We start from the raw sequence: 16,727 nt of genomic DNA, 5'->3' as shown, positions 1-16,727 counted from the left end.
GCTCTGTGCCTGACCAATTTTTTTTTCTTTTGTTACTCCTTGAGGTTGAAAAAGAAAGAGGTTTCAAAAGAGTAAACTGTTTGCTCCCCTGTACATCAAAAGCAGTGTGATCACGTGGTAGCCTGATTGCAAACAGCAAATCTCTTTCTCTCCAATCTCTGCTGGGAGGGGGACAAAAGATTTCTATAGGCAATCTTTCCTTTGCCTGACCCTTTCGGTCCCCCCTCCAAGATTTAAAACCAACTCGATAATTCAGAATGAAAATAAATTATTTGAATGTACATCAGACATTATGTTAAGTTGTATCTGGTTTACAAAAATCATACAAGATTAGACTGCAATGCAATAGTAAGGAAAGGTTCATGCTTATAATAAGAAAAGGTTCACACTTACCTTTAGGGAGTTTACCTCCTAGAATGGTAAATTTCTGGGGATTTTTCAGAAATTCTACAATTTCCTGTAACTCTTGTTTAGCTTCATCTACCTGAACACAATTAAGAAAATACTGTTGTAGACTATCATAATTTCATATTAATATGTTTCTGACATGTTAATTATATAGTCGTACTACATAAAGTTACTTTTGAAGATATTTCCTTTAATGAAACTGTTAAATGGGATTTGACTTCATTATGCCATTTCATACATTAAGCATGACATTTCTGTATTATTCAAGGTGGTGTTTCTGGGCAAAATAAGAACAGAATGAATTATTTTTTAAAAAATAATTCCCCACTGCGTATTATCAGTATAATGGCAGTATCTGTGGCACATAAGAGCAAATTTGGTAGAAATATTTACTAGTATTAAAAATACTGTGAAAAAAATTACTCATGTAAACTTGGTAAAAAAGGGAAATTAATTGCTATATAACTTTTTGAACATAGTGCTGAAACAAAGTCAAACCTAGTGGGTTAATATTAATGCTTAAATAATTTTAAAAAGTGAAAAATAGCAACTTCCTCTCATTATAAATCCTTTTTTTAAAAAAAGCATTAATTATTCATTATTATTATTATACTTTATTGTCACTGCACAACGTATGTACAATGAGATTGGTTGAACTCCCTCAGTGCACCCCGCCCCAAACACAATACAACTCACAATGAAGACAGAAAATCCCTAGCCCAATAAACCATATTAACAAAACACCCAGTCCTATTGAACCAGTGTGAACATGTTACACATTGTGCCGGCCCTGCAGCCTGTCATACTACATGGTTATGATGTTATTTCTCATTCAGGAGTCTCACAGCCGACAGATAAAAACTGTTCTTCAGCCTGTTTGTGCGGCTGACTATACTTCTATATCTTCTTCCCAATGGTAGGAGGGTAAAGAAGTGATGACCAGGGTGAGAGTCATCCCTGAGAATTTTCCTCACTCTTCTAAGGCAATGAGCCCTAGCAATCTCGTCTAGTGGTATCAGGGAACAGCCCACAATGTGTTGTGCTACACTCGCCACCCTCTGTAATGTTTTTCTATCTGCGGCTATCAGACCAGCATGCTATACCACGATGCTATAAGTGAGGATGCTTTCTATTGTGGACCAATAAAAGGAGGTCATCAGTTGTTATTCCACCCTGTTTTTATGCAAGACCCTAAGGCAGGTATGTCCAAAATTGGCAACCTTAAGACTTGTGAACTGTAACTCCCAGAATTCCTCAGCCAGCAAAACCAGCAAAGAATTCTGGGAGTTGAAGTCCACAAGTCTTAAAGTTGCCAAGTTTGGACATCCCTGCCCTAAGGAAATGGAGTCTCTGTTGGGCCTTCCTGGCCACCTGGATTGTGTTATTTTTCCAGGTGAGGTCTAGCCCCCTCAATGTAAAGTGGGACAGGTTCCTCTCTTCCTCTGGAAGTCATCATCATCTCCTTGGTCTTGCTGATGTTCAGATGCAGGTTGTTTTTAAGCACCATATGGAAAGTTTTTGAGTCTCCCCCATGTACGCTGTTTCATCTTACTTAACTGTTCAAGTTAAACAGTGGATTCCATTATAAAAGAAGGTAACTGTAGAATACATCTGGGCAAAACTATGGTATGCAAATCTGAAGTAATTCTTAGAAAAAATATTATGCCAGATGCTTACCAGCACGGGAGAGAGAATGTACTGGCAAGTATTAATAGTAAAAAAATTCAAACACGTCATAATTCTGACAGCCCAACTATCAAATGTTCATCTTAAGTATAAAAAAATTAGGCCAGATCCTGCCATTTCAGATTTATTATATCCTTTTAAAATAAAAGTATCAGGTTTTTAAAAATTCATCCACAATATAATTCATTCACTTCACTTTTCTTGTCCCAGTAACATGTTTTATGTGAAATGACTTCTGCCCTTTTAGATTTATCGGGGTATTTTTGTTTTATTTGATTGTTTCAATTCTACTGCATAATCAGAAGACATCCAATCCTTTGAACTTACTCCTTTCACATGTTCAAAGGTGATATTTTTCATTTGAATAGGATCCACTGCTGCATCAAGCCCAGAGCTTGCTCGGAAACGAACTGCAAGCAAAATAATCTAATCAAATAAATTTTGTCATTTACTTTATTTTTGTACAATATATTGTTATTGCTGCTATTTGTTCTTGCATTGGTGTTTTAAAGCTACTTAGCTACCCACAGAGAGTTGGCCATTTAAATTACAATCTATATAAATACGTAACTAAGAAATTTTCATCTGTAACAATATTCTTCTATGATCTGGGCAGCTATATAAATTTATTGAATAAATAAATAATAAAATACCATAATAATGCAGAACTACTTGATATCCTTTAAAAACTACTTTCCCTTCTCTCTTACAAAGGATCCAAAAGTGACTATTATATACATATATATCAATACCTCCAGCTTTGGCAATGCTTCTGTCTCAGTATTTACACAAACCATTAGCAGCTGTTTACTCAATTAGAAGTTTTTCCACTCATATCAAATGTTGGACTCATAATCCAGGCATCTGATTTCTACAATAAGAACATCTTGAAATTTTCTATAATTACAATATTGATCAAAGACTTCCCAAATATTCAAGAAGATACAAAATATGTCATTAAAATTAAGATTCTGATATTGTTCAATATATAAGTACTGAAATGGTTGATGCTACAGTAAATAGATACCGGAATTCAAAGGAGGCATTACTATGGTATTACACCTGCTGGGATTATTTATCTGATCTGAAGAAAATACAAGCTGTGTTCTATGTAATCTATTAAAAAATACTTCAAACAGATGGATATAAAACAAAGACACAGATATAAAAGTAATCTCTTTTTCTTATCTCCATTATATTTCAGGCAACTCTTTCCTCTACTTAAAATATACACTTTAACAATCAGACACAGAATAACTTGACTTTTAAATTTAAATATAGCATAGAATAATAAAATATTAAATAATAATAAATTAAAAATTTAGAATAAAAAAATTAACAAACCAGCATCAGAAAAGGAGCCTTTAGGTAAGAACTGGCTTTTTAACACAGTATAAATCCCAAACAACACTGCTAGAAAGACAAATAATCGGGTTCGTCTTAAGGAATCTGAAAGGGGAAAAGGGAATATTTGTTTAGTTAGTTGATTATGATGCACATATAAACTAAATTAATCTGTGCATCTGACTAAACTGAAATAAGCACAACATAAAATATCACAAACACCAATTTAAAATAAAGTCAAGACTCCTTACAGATTCTCTGACAATACAAAAACCAAATATACATATTACACCTCTTGGCCTCTGAGTGAAGGCTTCCAGAATATTTCCAGGATCAGGGCCATCTGAAACTTAGGACGGAGAGCCTTTCAAGTGGCTGGCATTGTAACAGAGAAGGCATGCCTCCTGGGTCCTTCAAGGTGACAATGTTTCACACCTTCCAATGCTTTTCAAGGACAGCCCCCTCTCCCATACATTACAGTGCAATAATTCAACTGGATAATATGCCATCAGTGACTATAGGAAGGATCTCCCAGTGTAGGAATGGGACAAGTGATGCACAAGATTGTGCAGTGCAAAATGCCTGGCAATAGTTGCCATCCACTCCTTGAGCAGGAACCATGAGTTTAGACCAGGAGTCTGGACCGGTTACCCATAGAAAAAGAAAACACCAGGAGCCAATAATTTAACAACTGGTGTGACTGCGTGGGCATGACCAACTCGATGTCACTCCCACCCAGTCACATGAAACCTCCCCAGCCATGCCTACCCAGCTGGCCATTAGAGGGAGAAACAGTTGTTAAATTATTTGCCCCGCCCGGCCCCGCCTCATTCCTCCCTTCCCAGCCACCTCTTGCCACACCCAGCCTTGGGTGTTTTGTTCATCTCTCTCTCTCTCTCTCTCTGTCACTGTCTCTCTCTTTTTCTTTCTTTCTCTTTCTCTGTCCTGCTGCGTCAATCTCTGTCTTTCTGTCTTTCTCTTTCTCTTTCCCTCTCTCTCTCTCTCTCTCTCTCTCCCCCCCCCCATTCCCCACCTCCATTTCCCAATCCCCACACTCAGGGAATAACTATAAAGAAATTCGACCACATTCTCTGTCTCTGGAAAGATACAAAAATAAACCTTTAATTGCAAAAGGAGTGACTGTCAGGCTGTTACATCACAGTGCCAAGAGGTTGCCGCCTTAGATCACTGCATGCACTTCAGAGAAGCATCTCAAGCAGCAGCACACTCACACAGGCATAGGTACACATCCTGCAACTCAGTCCAAATTGGCCAGAAAATATAGTCCCTGGGTACCCCTGAAGATGCCTGGCAAAGTATGGGATGACACCCCACCAACACCAAGGCAGCCCCTGCTGAATCCTTGCAAAACTGGGCAATGGTGGAGAAAGGGGAGCAGACAGAGCCGAATCGGTCTCTCTCTGGCTGCCCGACTGCAGCAGGAAATGGCGGGTGGCTACTTTTGGCCTTTGTGTGTGCTGGACATGTGACCTGCTCTCTGCCCTAAGATATTGGTCTTCCCCGTGGCCAACGCTGCTGCCGTTGGAGCAGGGTAGCATTGTGGCTCCGCATCGTAATGGTTCCAGGAGAAAGAGGGGACCCCATCTCCCCCATTGTGAAGCACGTTAACTTTCACTGTGCTGCACAAGGTACTGTGAGAGCAGTGCGCAGGCCATGGAGGTTGCAGCAGCAGGAACAGGGAGTCAAGTTGTGCAAAATGTACAAACAAGAGGCTTATAGCTACGTATCTCCCCTTCTGGTAACACCAACTGGAACTGGCCTCAAAAGAACAAGAAAACTATTACAAACTGATTATCTTACATGTGATAAAGACATGGAGGGGAGATATACTTACCTATCACTAGACAAAACAGGCATAAAGGAATTAATTTTACTACATATTTAAAATATGTTCTCCCAATATTAAAAAAAAAAGGAAATTTATAAATGATTACAAAATTTGCTTTAACAAAACAGATTAACTGACCAATTGTACGCTGTGCAAGTGCCTGTGATTTCAAAAAACCCTCTGCAAACCCAGTTTTAAAAGCATCTTGATGAGCTTCAGGTATGTTTTTTCTTTTCATCAGTTTGTCTAAACTTTCAATGTCAGATACTTTCTCTCTCAGTAAAAGACCCTAAGAACAAAACAGGAAAAACATTATTTTTAAAAAACTATCAAATCTCATGTTAAAACACAATTTCTCTGGAAGTATTTATGGTTATTATATTTCTGTCATATGTAATTTTATGGCAATAGTCAAACCTTTGTTTTTAAAAAGCTTTACACAGGGTCAAGGACAACTCATCCTGGCCAAATCACCATAGAACAATTCAACATGGGATAATTCAAGAGAGAGACAAGTGAATTGCAGTGGACATTATCTTGATTGAATCTTCTCAAGTTAAAAAGTCTTGAGGCTGCGATGAGATGCAATTCTATTTGCCCTTCCCTTGGTTTATCTTGTGTTGAATTGTCCCTTGGCGAGTTGGTTATGGTGAGTCGACCATGGTGAGATGGCCATGGCAAGTTGCCTGTGATGTGACGGCCAGGAAGATTTGTCCAATTCCACATTAATTCCCATTCCACAGGTTAATTTTAGCCACAACAACAACAACAACAACAACAACAACAAAGGATTATACATTGCATAATAACAAAGTGATTTTTTTTTCTGAAAGTGCAGTTCTCCTACTGAACTTTTTAAGTTAATGTGTCTTTTGCCAAATAAACATTGGTCTTAAAACTATCAATTCGGGGACTGTGCTTGTCATATAAAATTAATAAACTAATAATAAACATGTAACTAAGAATGGATTGGCAATGCAGTTTTCATGAACACCCTATCACCCACTCCATCCTAGACCTTATTTTTGGGAATCCTTCAAAATTTTAAATTATTTTAAATAGACAAATCTTCAAAAATGTCAATAAACTCTCCCAAGATTTTAAGAGAACTATCAATATTTTATAAGATTTTAAAGCAAGAGTATTAAAATCTTACAAGTTGTGGCGATCTTATGATAATTTGGTCTTTAAGATGCAAAGATTACTAACTTTTGAATTAAAGTCAATATTAATTATGAAGCCTAATTATTTAGTTTTGCTTTTCATAAGCTGATATCCTTGGCTATGCTATTATGGTAGTAGAAGCCTAAAACATCAATTATCTATTCCAGGTATTTCACAGGAATTATTTTGCATATTTACTTATTTAAATATTTTCTTTCATTCTTTACTGCCTGTACTAATTATTTAAAAATATAATGAATCTAACCCTATTTGCACAACCAACTTCATGCATAAAGTCCCCAACACTTGGTAATGTTTCTATTTCTATGGAACTTTATAGCTGCCTGACATTTGACTACATTTGCTAACTTCAAATGTATTACTGTATGTTTGTGGAAGACATTACATGGTAACAGTCATCAGAGAAAGTGTAAGATTCTGTTATCAACATAATGTGTGCATTTTCATAATCACCTTTACAAATGAGGGAGCTACATCTTCTGTTTCTGCTGAATGTTCTGATGTGGACTGTAGCCGTCTTGCTCTTGATTTCAGAGTCTTAAAACCTCGAGACTGAATCAAAACTTAATACAGAAAAGGAGATATTATGCTTCAAGAACATGTGAGAGAAAACAGTGTGATGTGTTCAATAACATCTCTGGCATACTGCTTAGATATTGATCCTTAATTGACATTGTAATATAAAAAGTTGTATAATCATTTCTGAATGTGTAATCCTGTATGCAAAGTTCCAAATTTTCAATACTAAAATAGCTACCTAAGCATCATTGTAGCAGTGTGAGCTACCATATTTGAAAACTTGGGGATTTTTTTTTGGGGTAGAAATATACATATGCAGGTTAAAGGGATTTTTTTCCTGAGGGATCTGATGGTTGATCGCAAGGATATGAGAGCAACAAGGCAAGGAAAAGAAAATAAATGGAAATAAACTGCCAACCATCCTGTAAGCATGTTAGAGGTAAGCTGCATAAGAAGAAAAAATTTTAAACTCTGTATTTGTTTTTTGTTTGTTTGTGTGCGTGCGTGCGTGCGTGCGTGCGTTTCAAGTCCTGCAGGAGATGCTTGTGAAATAAGTGACCAATTCAGATCAGAACTAAGAAAGAGAGAGCTTAGAAGATACCCAGCTGAGGAGTAGGAAGGCACCAGAAAAGACCTACATCAGACAGGGGGGAAGTTAAGAACTGGTAAAGAGGAACAGAACTAAAACAATGATGCATAAGACAGCCCTTTGCAAATTCAGAACAAACATTTTTTAGAATGTTTTTTTTAAATGGTAAAAAAATACCATTTCTTTAATACTGCTTTTACATACACTTCTGCAGGAAGTTCTCAACTTACAACCATATAATGACTGCTCAAATTTGCAATGGCACTGAAAAAAATGAATTATGACCAGTTTTCACTTATGACTATGCAACATCTCCCCAGTTATGTGATCATACTTTGTGTGCTTGGCAACTGGCATGCATATTCTGTGGGTTGCCAAGCATCTGAATTTTGATCACGTGACCACGGGGATGCAGCAACATTCATAAGTGTGAAAAAAGGTAAGTCACTTTTTTCAGGGCTATTATAACTTTGAATGGTCACTAAATGAACTGTTGTAAGACAAGGACTGCATGTAGTGTAGTGTGCTATGAACTAGTTCTCCTTCTACCAAGTGAAATAGAGGGAATTCTTCTTCTTTGGAAAATCTTTTAGGAAGACATCTTCTACTCATGAAAACTCTGGATCTCTTACTTTGGAAAAAGAAACATTTTTACTTCCTACCTGGCCAATGTCGAAAACTGGAACATATACTCTGGGAAGGATTGGGATGCGGTCTGTAGAGGTAAGAGGAGCGCAAAACCCTAAATATATCTGCAAAACCTAGGAAAGAATAAAAATCTTATTTAGCATTTACTTAGGTCTTACAGGAATAAGATCTTGTGCATTTAAAGATATTAAATTTTACACATATATACATCCCAGATACATGAAGTTTGATATGATACTGCTTTGGTAAATTACACAATGTGCTAATGGGTACCTTAAATAAGCAATTTTGCAATGATGATATACAATATACAAAATCAAAGATCATTCTGAATATTTTATGCTTAGTTAAAATTATGATGGCTGAAGAAGAACAAAGAATAAGAGATTTGTGTATGAGTAAAGAGATTACTTTCCTCTCAAAACTCAGGAAAGTGAATAATGTTAAACATGATAAATACTACGTATTCCTTGTTTAGAATTTGGATTAATGGATTTAAGCCTTCTTAAGGACCAACTTCTACTATAAGTAGGACCAAACATGGGAGACAATATGGAGAAAATTAACTATATAGATCAATAGATCTGAATTTTAAGTAACTGCAAGCACAAAAAGCAAAAACTCTTTAAATTAATTACAATAGCAAGTGCTAATTTGGCTTTTAATATAGCTTCCCAAATGCTACTTACATGTTAGAAATTTGTAATATAGCAAAAGTTTATCCACCATTATGCGCCAATGTCATCAGATAAGTGCTTGCCTTTGTGCAATCCATATACATTTGAACAGGAACTGCACTTAGCAAACTCTAAACATGAAAACTGGAGTAAGTATAGATTTTTAAGTATCACTCGCTAGACATCTCAAGAGTAACTTGTACATGCAAATTCCAAAAATAATCGTGCTATGTAGCTGCAAATACTGGAAGATGGATAATGGATAATGGAAGAACACATGATAAAGGTTCTACAATTTCCTGTTTTAAAAACATTCTATCTTTAGTGAATAATTACAATTTTTATCTGAAGCTTCGATCATAACAAAAGCCATATAATTCTTTGAATTATAGTTCATCTTTCATTCAGTAACTGAAAGTGGTGTGCTATATTTCATCCTCTCATTTTACCCCACAATACTCCTGTGAGGTAGATTGAGTTAAGAAAGAGTGGTTAAGAGAGGACTATGTCTTATAAGTCACTCCAATGACAAACCAAAACTTTAGCCATGATATCACAGACTCATTGTACATGGTAGGATAGAATAAGTCAATAAATGAAAAATTATTCATTTACATTGTTAATATTTCAGTTCTGTCTTTTCTCTAAGAGTTAAGGGAGACATATTTCATCCTAACAATCGTGTCAAGTAGATTGGGATAAGGAAAGGTAATAAGGCCAAAGTAATTCAGTGAGTTTCAGTGTGGACAGGACTACTTGATCCCAAACAATATTATAATTAGAAGCAACAACATACAGTGAACTAGTGAGGGTTGTTCTGAAGGTTCATATTATCCATTTTTACATACACACACACACAAAATCTCCCTCTCTCTAGTATGTGTGTATGCGTGTGTACATTAGTGTAGCAGTTTTGAATAAGATACACAAATATGGTCTATTTAATATTTGGAAAATGCATATATTATGTTGAAGTCAGAATACTAATTCTATAAACACAAGGGATATTTCAGACCCAAGAGAATACAACAGAACTAGAAATAAGATGGATTAAGGAGCTAAGAGCAGACAAAATTTTGCCTGTAGGAAAGAGACTGGCCATGCTAGGGTCAGACAGTGGCATAGCCTAGAATTTCTATGTGAGCACAAGATGAAGTCCAACCCCTCTTTGAATGCTGTGGAACCTTATTTAGTATCACCCAGATGCAAATTGTCAATCTAAGAAAATTCCTGTGCATCTGCTTGAGCAATAAAGCAGCCAACTGGACTCTTCAAGTGTGTCTCCGGTTGTTTAGGCCTGACACTATTTATTTATTTAAAATAATGATTTTCTGTATTAATTCCTTATTTGCAAATTATAGTTAACTATGTTTGATATGATGACCAATGTCATCAAGATTAATTCCAGTATAATCAAGCTGTATAATGTAAACAAGTTAGTGTTGAATAAGCTGACCCTAGATGAAGAATGGCAAAAGCTAGAAATAAAACTAGCAAGAATTCTGCATTTTGAACTGCATTACAATGAAACAGCAACGGAATTAAAGCACTTTACAGAAGCATTATTTATGGGTAATAGTTTAGGAATACATTAAATTACTTTTCTGCCCAGATATGTTAAAATATCATCCCAAAGCATACCATATTTATTTTCAAAGAAAGATTCTGCTGAAACATATGACGTTTGCCAATGTGAGGGTATTTTATTTTCTTCACCAAAGCCAGGAATCAGTTTGTTCACTACTTCATCAAGTTGGCTAATTTTCAAATCATTCAGTCCTAGGTCTCGTAGATTAAGTAATTGCTGTAAAATAATAAAGGATTCAAATTATAATTAAAAATTGGATTATTTCAAAAATAACCTTTAACTTTTAAAATCTGACAATCATGTTTCTTATGTGTTTAAGTACCAGCTTTATAAAAAGCTGTGTTTTTGCTTATTCTCTTTGAAACATGTGTGTTAATACTCCATATCTATAAAAATATTATACCATTATTTTACAGCAGTAGGAAATTATTACAATATTTAAAGATGGAAAAATATAAACTACAAGTGTTCTTTAATAGTCATGAAACATGTTACCTCCTTCAGAGTATGTTATTAAATTAATGAACGTTTAATCGCAAAGATGTATTTAATTTCTTTGTGAATTCCTACTGAAATCCTATGAACACATACTTAGAGCTAGGCAGTCCTATCAATATAATACAATTTTTTCTCAGAGATGCATACCGTATTTTTCAGGCTGTAAGACGCACCATAGTATAAGACGTACCAAGATTTCAAAGAGGAAAACAAGAAAAAAAGTTTTTGTCCTCCGCACATCTGGTTTTTGTCCTCCCTGGCCCCCAGGAGCACTCTGCAGGCCTCCCAAACCCTCTGATCATCCCATTTTTGCAAAAAACGGGCCTGTTTTTGGCCTCTCAAACCCCCCACGCATCCCATTTTTGCCCTCCCCATTTTCATGAAAAATGGGCCAGTTTTTGGCCTCCTGAATTCCTGTGTCCCATTTTTGCCCTCCCTGGCCCCCAGGAGCAATCTGCAGGCCCTCTGAACATCCCATTTTCGTGAAAAAATGGGCCCATTTTTGGTGAAAACAGGATGCGTGGAGGAGGGGGGTTCGGGAGGCCAAAAATGGCTGTATTTGGTCTATAAGACGCACTTACATTTCCACCCTCTTTTAAGTGGGGGGGAAGTGTGTCTTATACTCCGAAAAGTACGGTAATTACAACCCAAGTCTCTATAACATTTTTGTATTATAGAAAAATCAAGTACACTTACTGATATTTTTGTAAAGTATAAATTATATGAAAAATATTCATAAATAAACTACACCATTCAAGGATTCTTACTTCAGGGCTCAACACATCGTGTTCAGGTGATGCTTCTCTCTGCACAGACTGGGTGGATGTTGGGATGAAAGACTGTGTTAAACTTTTGGGTGAATGAAATGCATTTATGAGGTGGCTCAAAGAAACTGTAACCTGGTAAAATACAAGGCATATTAAGTGATGTATTATATAATTATGGTTGTTCTTAAATAACTGTAAAATCCCTAAGCTTCCAGGAATAATGTAGAAATCTGTTTTTGCTTTAACAAGGTAAACAGCTATTGCTGTATATTCCAAAGTACAGTTTTAAACACAGAATCAGTATCACAGAATTTTTTAGTAACAGAAAGACTGAAACCATAAAAAACTAGTTTAATTTTGCATATATTTACAAACTTTTTAGAAGCAATCAATTCATTACTGCAGATTATATTGTATAAAAAGTTCCTTCCACTTAGAAAAACCAACTTTAATATTTTGATTTTGTGAAATGAGTTATTCTTGTAACTGCTCCAAAATTAGAAAACTGAAACGGAGAATATGCATAGCACTTATCTGCCATGTTTACAACACCTATCTGAAAACAAGCAAAACTTGTACTGCTATTATCTTATCTAATATGACAACATAACTGATATACATAACACCTATTGATTTTATTGTAAAAGATTTTCAAAACGGATTGTTACATTAAAAATAATTTTACTGAAAATGTTTACAATCTGTGAATGAGCCTTGAAACTGACATTTAGGCCAGAATGCTAAATTGCATAGAATGTGTTGTCCATAATTTGTATTTCACCTATACGGGGGGTGTCAAATTCACATCATCACAGTGGCATCACGTGACGTATCAGGACTTTTTCCCCCTTCGCTAAACCAGACATGGGCGTGGCCAGCACAGGACACATCTGGCCTGTGGGCCAGGACTCTGACAGTCCTAACCCATAGTAACTACCAATCTATTAAATGCACAATGTTATTCTTAGAAGACAATAGTTGAATAATGTAGATGAAGAATATTGATTCTATTTATTTAATACATGATGTTCAGCCAGGGTTCAGATCCAGTTTATGGGACAGAAACATATTAGTTACACTTGATGATATCTGGCAAGATTGGGATGGAGCCAGTGTATCCATCCTTGACCTCTCAGTACCACTGACCATGGTTTTCTTTTGGGCCAGCTATGGGGTTTGGAACTAGACAATCTTGTGCTGATTTGGCTCCTTTCTCCAAGAGGGAGCCCCTCGTGGCTCCCGTATAACACCCATCCTGCGCAGACTGCACTGGCTACCTGTGGCCTTCCGGGTGCGCTTCAAGGTTTTGGTGACCACCTTTAAAGCGCTCCATGGCATAGGGCCGGGTTATCTACGGGACCGCCTACTGCTACCGAATACCTCTCACCGACCCGTGCGCTCTCACAGAGAGGGACTCCTCAGGGTGCCGTCAGCGAGGCAATGTCGTCTGGCGACGCCCAGGGGAAGGGCCTTCTCTGTGGGGGCTCCCACCCTCTGGAATGAACTGCCCCCAGGACTTCGTCAGCTTCCGGACCTTCGGACCTTCCGCCGCGAGCTTAAAACATACCTATTTAACTGCGCAGGACTGAGTTAGATTTTAGTTTGTGGGTTTTAACTTGGGTTTTAATTTTTTATATTTTTAATTATTAAGCTTTTGAATAAGTTTTTTAATTGTTTTTAGATTGTATTTATTGCTTTTAAATGCCTGTAAACCGCCCTGAGTCCTTTGGGAGATAGGGCGGTATATAAATATAAACAATAAATAAAATAAATAAATAAGGCTAGTCTCAATTGGTGTTGCAGAGAATGAGAAGTCTAGTCCACGGCTGTTCCTTTGTGGTTTGCCGCAGGGTTCAGTACCCTCTTCACTTCTTTTTAATATCTACACTGACTGAGGTCACTGACTGAGATCATCCACCCCCATGAAGTACCACCAGTATGCTGATGATATTCAACTTTACCTCCATCCCTGGTGGCCTAAGTGTTGATGTCACTGCTCTCTTGCTGAGGCTGTGAGGCTTGGAGTGGGGAACAACAGATTTTGGCTGAACCCTGGTAAGTCTTTTGGACTGTGGAGTTTCAGAATTAGGACTGTAACAACTTTACTTTGGGATGGAGTGGCACCCCAGACAGATTCAATGTGCAGTTTGGGGGTTCTCCTGGAACTGCAACTTCTCAAAGAGCAGGTGGCAGCTGTGGCCAAGATAGCTTCTCCAACTATGTACTGTGCACCAATTGTGCCCTTTCCTGGATCAGGAATCCCTGCACTCAGTCACTTAAACTCTGGTCATCTTATGTTGGACTGTTCCAACATCCGGTACATGGGTCTACTCTATTTGGAAGCTACAGCTACAGCTGGTGCAGAAAGCAGTTGTGAAAACTTTTTGAGAGCCCTTTATGTTGTTCTGCAAGCTGCACTGGTTGCCAATTTGCGTCTGGGTCCAATTCAAGGTGTTGTTTAGCACCTTTAGAGGCCATCATTGCACAGGAATTATCGGAGGAAACACCTCACCTCACAGGAATTATCGGAGGAAACACCTCACCCTAATGCAGTGCTTCTCAATTATTTTCTGTCATGCCCCCCTAGGAAGAAGAAAACATTTTTCGCGCCCCCCGCGCGACTGTAAATAGTATCATAATAGTATGTAAATAGTGTTTGCCGAGGTCAAACGCACCCCCCTTTACAGAGCCTCGCGCCCCCCCTGGGGGGCGCGCCCCACTATTTGAGAAGCACTGCCCTAATGGGATTAGCAATTACACCTATGTGAATAGAATAGAATAGAATAGAATAGAATAGAATAGAATAGAATAGAGTTCTTTATTGGCCAAGTGTGATTGGACACACAAGGAATTTGTCTTGGTGCATATACTCTCAGAGTACATAAAAGAGGCATGCTATGGACCTGTTGGTTAAGGAATGCTGGTAGTTCCAGGAGGAGAGCCTTTTCTGCCATGGCTCTTGTCCTTATGAACATTGTGCCTTACCCCCAAAATGAGATTTGCACTCAACTCTTTGGCCTTCTGAAAGAACCTGAACATCTGTTCTGCCATCTGGCCTGGGGCCTAATAGGGGCATGACATTCTGGAGGTGAATAATGGATACAATGTCGTCTCCTCCTGTGTACATCTTGCTGTCTTTCTTCCCATCTTGTTATTAAATCAAGTAAATGTTATTACTTATTGTTTTAAGGTTTTATCTTGTTTTTGATTGGAAAGTGATACGGCTGACATATATGTTTACTAAATAAACGAACAATAGAGTTAAAGGGATTGTCTGTAATTTTTTGTAATTTCCATTAAAAATCATCTCATTTTTCATCAATTGAGATTAAAGATAACATGCAACTTGTCACAGTTTTTGGCAGTACATTTTTATTTATTTGTATCCCACCTTTATTACTTTTATTAAGTAATTAAAGGTGGAAAACATATCCAACACACCTTCCTTCTATTGTCCCTACCACCACAACCCTGTGAGGTGGGTTAGTCCGAGTGTGACTTTTGGCCATAACCAAACCAAATTGGCTCTACTGTTTGTTGCCAACTGGCCAAAATAATAAAATTGTTTAAGACTGAAAGATCAATCTTTTGCTGTAGTATAAGACGTGGATCTTTGAAAGTTTGATTCAGATTGTCTTAGTTTGTATCCTTGTAACCTCAGAAAATTTTGGTTCTATATAAAGCGAACTTCTCCAATTAGATAAGTCTATTGGGCTACAAATTCCACCCATAGCACTTTTGAGCAGAATTATGAGTGGTGGACTCCACTGGATACAAGATCAGAAAAGAATTAAAATGTTTAGTTACCATATTTACAGGTCCTCTATTGAATTAGCACTTTCTATGAACCTAATCCCAGAATTTATCAAAACTGCCCCCAGATCTCATTTGAATCTAAAATTAAGTTACTGTTCCAGTAAAAGGCAGCTTAATATAGTACTTCTAACATTTGGATAATGTGCTCAAAAACTCAAGTATTTACTTGGGAGATTTGAGATTATGGCGAAAATATTAAGTAAGAGCCTGTAACATTAAGAAACGGAACAATGTTCTTGAATGCATAGTCGCCCCAGTAAATTTGCAAATCGGGAGGCTCAGAACAAAAATATGTCATAGTTAACGAGCGGAAGTTATCTTCACAAAGCAACAGACAGCCAAGTATGTCTTTTCAAAATAAATAAATGAAATAAAGGATAATTAGGGAAGGCGTCGCCCTTCAAGAGCAGTATCCCTTTAAATTTCAGGGAAGGGGCTACCGTCTTGCGTGCTTTCATGGGCTTCGACTAACATCCGTTGAAGGTAAAATCCAGCACATTTTCAAAGGCTTTTTCTTTCCTTTCCCGCAAATTGTCTAATAAACTTCTTGGGCCAAAGAAGCCTCACCCTCCCGTCATCCCCCTTTCTGAGCCTCCCTCCCCAAACCATTCCTTCAGGATCCTGCGTCCCTTCCCGCCCCGGTTCTCTAACTACGCAGAACAATAGCGGCTCCCAGCTGCTCTTAGGGAGGCCTTCACCTGCGGCTGCACCGTGGTAGAAAAAGAAAGCATCCTTCTCGCCACTCAAGCGGCCTGAAACGTCGAGACCGAGGACGCCTCTTCCTCTACGGTTCCTCCGGCCTCGTTCTTCGCGGGGAAGAGGATTCGGTGGTTTATCAACTCTTCCCGAAAATGGCCGCCTCTCACAGTTGGAACTGGCCGGGCTGACCCCGCCCGGCTGCTGACGGTTGTCCCGACTACTTCCGGATGACTTCATGCCCCGTACATCTCCTAGCAACCGAGAGATTTGGCTGGGCCTGTGCTTTGGCGTAGGGCCAAAGAGACTGAAGCGAGCTGTTGTTTGGACTAGGGCAAAAAGCGACTAGACCGCTTCTTCTCTTCCTTTCTGGCGCCTGATAGTTCCTCAAGTGCTGAATCTGAGGGCATTTAGTTCCCTCTCCACCTGTGTGTAATCCAGTTTTATTTTCATCGAT

The 16,727-nt window shown here is 37.8% G+C and overlaps 1 protein-coding gene across 3 annotated transcripts in view; it reads right to left on the bottom strand.

The window, feature by feature from the left end:
- YME1L1 (YME1 like 1 ATPase) overlaps positions 1 to 16,470 on the bottom strand; it is a 30,900-nt gene extending 14,430 nt beyond the window's left edge. For all 3 annotated transcript variants that reach the window (XR_009154869.1, XM_058180674.1, XM_058180675.1), the window contains exons 1-9: positions 16,273 to 16,470; positions 11,759 to 11,890; positions 10,547 to 10,709; positions 8,243 to 8,341; positions 6,926 to 7,035; positions 5,426 to 5,576; positions 3,439 to 3,543; positions 2,422 to 2,504; positions 394 to 484 (exon numbers count right to left, since the gene is read on the bottom strand). Coding sequence is in view for 2 of the 3 variants with exons in the window: in XM_058180674.1 (XP_058036657.1) it covers positions 394 to 484; positions 2,422 to 2,504; positions 3,439 to 3,543; positions 5,426 to 5,576; positions 6,926 to 7,035; positions 8,243 to 8,341; positions 10,547 to 10,709; positions 11,759 to 11,890; positions 16,273 to 16,305 (967 nt within the window). In the remaining variant the exon portion in view is untranslated. The remainder of the gene's footprint in view (positions 1 to 393; positions 485 to 2,421; positions 2,505 to 3,438; positions 3,544 to 5,425; positions 5,577 to 6,925; positions 7,036 to 8,242; positions 8,342 to 10,546; positions 10,710 to 11,758; positions 11,891 to 16,272) is intronic.
- Positions 16,471 to 16,727: the final 257 nt, after the last annotated feature.

Source organism: Ahaetulla prasina, chromosome 4 (genome assembly GCF_028640845.1).
Source record: "Ahaetulla prasina isolate Xishuangbanna chromosome 4, ASM2864084v1, whole genome shotgun sequence".
NCBI lineage: Eukaryota > Metazoa > Chordata > Lepidosauria > Squamata > Colubridae > Ahaetulla > Ahaetulla prasina.
Note: the sequence above shows the minus strand (reverse complement) of the source record. Positions and strands in the feature narration are given on the sequence as shown.